A 2,062-nucleotide genomic window follows, 5' to 3' on the forward strand; every position below is an offset into this window, starting at 1 on the left:
CATTTCTGATTCTTACTTCAGACAAAAAAAAAAAAAAAAAAGAAATTGATTGTTAGGTAAAACAAATTGATCCAGAGTGAGGCAAAGCTGTTTAGTTGAACATTGAATTTTCTGTGAATATGGTTCTGCTGCTGCATAGGTTAACTAACACACCAACCGAGGATGAACATGACATTTTTCCTGCAATCCGTCTGACTGATTATTAGGATCCTGCAGAGCTACATTAAGGTGATGAAGTCAGAGGCTTATTTGGAGCTAATGCTCCTATAAAACAAAGGAGACGTTCGGATTGGCATCTTTAGTCAGATAAGAGGGGGCAGAAGATTATCAGGATGTTTGGAGCAGCTTCAGGAGAAACATAACTTTGGCTTGTTTGTGCACACAGTTCCTGTCTTCATCACAATTAATGCTGAAACTGCAGTAAAGGCAGTTCCATGTATGATTATCCAGGGAAATCCTTGATATTCTTAAATGGAATTTAATTTCCACTTTAAAAAAAAAAAATGTCGCCCATAACAGATCTAAAAGATGCTCCACAAACATCTCCCGCTGATTACAAACCTCCATCAGCAGGAAACCAGGCAGCATCAAAGAACCCAGCTGCTCCACTCTGAGCATCACTTCTGAATGTAGATGATGATTATGCACAGAGTTCCCACCAGTCCTAAAGCCTGGAAACCCAGGAACCAGAGCAGCACCCAGAAGAGCACCACCACCACCGGCTCCACTGTCCTGTCTCCAAAGTAGACTTGGGTGAAGCCTACACCCCGCAGACACTTGTTGATCATCCCAAACAGAGTCCCCATCCTCTCACAGTCGTCCAGCTGAGGGGCCTGGACTTCTGGCTCACTGAGACGACCTGGTCCAGCTTCGCTGGGAGGGCGTGCACGAGTCCGACTTGGATCCAACTGCAGGGACAAAGTTCAACTTGGTTTTAGTACTCAACAAATATTATTAAGGGATCATTGCAGGATAGATAGGTTTAAACAAGATCGATTGATAACACTGATCTAAAGGAGCTGCCTGGTGTTTCTGCAGTAACTATTAGACCAGGAAGTGATAAGGCTCCACTCAGATGCTGAATAATTAACTGGCTTTAATGGGACACTAAATGGAACTTATATCAGATGTTTACAGCACTTCCTGTTTTCCCAAAACTCCCCACCCCCACTCATCCACCTGTCTACCAGACCCCACCCTCCATGATTCTGGTTAACACCACATGTCAAACGTCACACTGGTCACACTGGTCAATTCCCTGATATTTACCACTTAATAACTGGGTTAAAATGAGTAATACAGGGGCCGAATTTGGATCAGAACCCTAACTGTTTCTAGAGTTAATCAGATCTACTCAAACCGGATCAAAATGCCGTTATATTACTATAAACTTTAAATTGTGTGATTTTTTTAACCGAGTTCGGACCAATCCTTATTTCTAGCTAAACTGACTATATGACCGAAACTCTTTCTGATACTTAAACTGGGTTCCTTTCTGTTCGGAACTTCCAGCAACATTATCCAATAGTTGAGGGGAGTTGGTCCAAATCTCAGAATCAATTTAAACAGCTGCTTTCATACTGTGACAGATTTACCCGGACTAAGTGTTGCTCTCCGCGGAATGTCTGCTCCGAAATCCGCTCCCTCTGGTCCTCCACAGAAAGTCCATCGATAAGCCCTGGTGCTGCCGACATGTTCGGCTCCAACTTCCAGAACCCGAAGCGAACCGTCAGAGGAGTCAGAGTCCTGAGAGGGAGAGGCTGCCGGTTAGAGTAACACAGGCCTGGAGCGCCCCCTGCAGGCTAGGCGAGTCCTGACCATTTGAGACACGACTAAACAGCAGCGGGATTTTTTTTTCTTTTATTATTTGTATTAACCGGAAGAGTCAAAATTATCATAATAATTCTTAATGCTCTTAAGATTATGACATACATTCAACACGACATTAGGTAATTAAATATAGCATATATCTTTGATTGATAAAAATTATATTAATATTACATATATATATATATATAATATATATATATTTTTTATCAATCAAATATATATTATATATATA

General features: G+C 41.5%; 1 protein-coding gene across 1 annotated transcript; it reads right to left on the reverse strand.

The window, feature by feature from the left end:
- LOC107099112 (chromosome unknown open reading frame, human C4orf32) lies at positions 1-1,754 on the reverse strand. Its single transcript, XM_015397095.1, has 2 exons — positions 1,596-1,754; positions 1-908 (listed from the first exon to the last, which is right to left on the reverse strand). The coding sequence occupies exons 1-2, from the start codon at positions 1,692-1,694 to the stop codon at positions 618-620; spliced, it is 390 nt and encodes a 129-aa protein (XP_015252581.1). The 5' UTR covers positions 1,695-1,754; the 3' UTR covers positions 1-617.
- Positions 1,755-2,062: the final 308 nt, after the last annotated feature.

This window comes from Cyprinodon variegatus, unplaced genomic scaffold (assembly GCF_000732505.1).
Source record: "Cyprinodon variegatus isolate N-32 unplaced genomic scaffold, C_variegatus-1.0 Scaffold838, whole genome shotgun sequence".
Lineage (NCBI taxonomy): Eukaryota > Metazoa > Chordata > Actinopteri > Cyprinodontiformes > Cyprinodontidae > Cyprinodon > Cyprinodon variegatus.

What these genes read in the sequence shown, in the direction of transcription:
- LOC107099112 (XM_015397095.1), bottom strand. Translation starts at nt 1,694, where the DNA reads ATGTCGGCAGCACCAGGGCTTATCGATGGACTTTCTGTGGAGGACCAG. An exon ending in GAGAGCAACACTTAGTCCGG is followed by an intron (nt 909 to 1,595) that starts GTAAATCTGTCA and finishes TTGTCCCTGCAG; the next exon opens with TTGGATCCAAGTCGGACTCG.